This window comes from Amphimedon queenslandica, unplaced genomic scaffold (genome assembly GCF_000090795.2).
Source record: "Amphimedon queenslandica unplaced genomic scaffold, v1.1 AMPQUscaffold_13470, whole genome shotgun sequence".
Lineage (NCBI taxonomy): Eukaryota > Metazoa > Porifera > Demospongiae > Haplosclerida > Niphatidae > Amphimedon > Amphimedon queenslandica.
In genome coordinates, this window is record NW_003546294.1 from 179570 (window position 1) to 181159 (window position 1590).

Below are 1590 nucleotides of genomic sequence, written 5' to 3' on the forward strand. Positions count from 1 at the left end.
AATTAATTTCATGTTTCACTAAGTATAGAGTCCTTTGAGAGTCTCATTCTGTTAATGTGTTCATCATCCTTTGTAAAGTTATTGGGCAAAGTCCTTATTGATGAAGTGTGTCTGTACAGATTGACTGTTCTTCAAACTATTATTAAAGTTAAATAGCCTCAATCTTTATGATGATTATTATGATGTGGCTAGGGCTCCGCTCCGCCCCTAATGTTTTACATTATTCTGGTTTTATTATTATTATAAATAATTATAATTAGTATCACTATTATTATAAGAGGCCTAAGAAACAAACACAAATTGCAGGAAGTAAAGAGAGATAGTAAAGTAGAGGGGAGATAACAAAAATAAATCAAAAGCAAATTATTAATTGTAATTAAATTGATTAAGATTTACATGTAAATTTGAAATTGTGTACCACACGCCAACTACACATGGCAAGTGTTAAATTCTGTCATCAGCCTCCAAAAATCGCAAGCCCCCAATTTGCCACCCCTGCAAATCCTCCCAAAACTGCTGCTGCTGGTCCAGCTATTCCGCCAATGAATACACCATATATTATGTTTCCAAGCAGCTTTATGCCTTCACTGGCTTGTGGGCACTCACAGTGAGAGAACAGCCAACCAATGAGCTCTATAGCTCCCAAAACGGCACCCCCTCCAAATCCTCCCACAAATGCTGCCGTTGCCGTTGTTCCAGTTTGTGCCCCAATAATGGAACCAGCTATTATGATATCAAGCAGCCTGGTGACTTTGCTGGCTGGCTCATTCCCATAATAGGAGAATGACCAAATAACAAGTTCTCCAATTCCCCAGATTGCAGCTCCTATAACTCCTCCGGCAATAGCTCCTAGTCCGGTAGCTCCACCAAAAAGGCAACCGATGATTATGTATCCAATTAATCCAACTGTTTTACCAATTCGTATGTATCCAGCGTATTGAAAAGCTGCCTGTGTGATATTACACCCTTTCAAAGCCCAATCATTAGCAAGTGGTGTTGTTTCTCCTACATAATTTGTATCTATGACGGATTTGAGTAAGCATTTAGTTTCAGCTGCTGCTGTGTGGCCACTATTACCAATGGCATTACAGCCAACGGGAACACTTAAATTGTAGCCTATAATAACAAAATTCATGAGTAAAGTAATATATTGTATTTAAAACTGACTCACTCGTTATAGTATCCATTTTTTATTTTGTCTATATGCTGCTAACCATGGCGCCCGAACGCATCAAAATCACCTTGAGTCAAGTTAATCTCCGGACAGTATACTATTTTTAGTAATCTGAAGCCACGTCATAGACCTGCATGTTCTAATTAACGCCTACCTTGGTCAGGAAAATGGAAATTGGAATAAAGAGATGCTTTTAAGTGGAAAAACACGATGAGCAGGGGATACTTTGAGTTCTCTTTTTATTTCAACACCCTCTATTTCTTTTGGATGTTGTTTTGGCTTTCAAAGCAGTTTTCATAGAAATATTCTTTTCCCTTTGGAAATTTCCGTTTGTTCCAGGAGCTAGGGTGCTTACCCCGTCCATTGCTATAAAGGCAGAAGTGTATTCACCTGAGTCCTGTGACTAATGTCTATTA

At 38.4% G+C, this 1590-nt stretch overlaps 2 protein-coding genes across 2 annotated transcripts in view; one reads left to right on the plus strand and one right to left on the minus strand.

The window, feature by feature from the left end:
• LOC100640071 (dolichyl-diphosphooligosaccharide--protein glycosyltransferase subunit STT3B) overlaps positions 1 to 1590 on the plus strand; it is a 15025-nt gene that overhangs the window by 7946 nt on the left and 5489 nt on the right. The window lies entirely within an intron of this gene.
• LOC109580947 (uncharacterized) lies at positions 230 to 1264 on the minus strand. The gene is made up of 2 exons (XM_019994570.1): positions 1172 to 1264; positions 230 to 1116 (listed from the first exon to the last, which is right to left on the minus strand). The coding sequence occupies exons 1-2, from the start codon at positions 1185 to 1187 to the stop codon at positions 458 to 460; spliced, it is 675 nt and encodes a 224-aa protein (XP_019850129.1). The 5' UTR covers positions 1188 to 1264; the 3' UTR covers positions 230 to 457.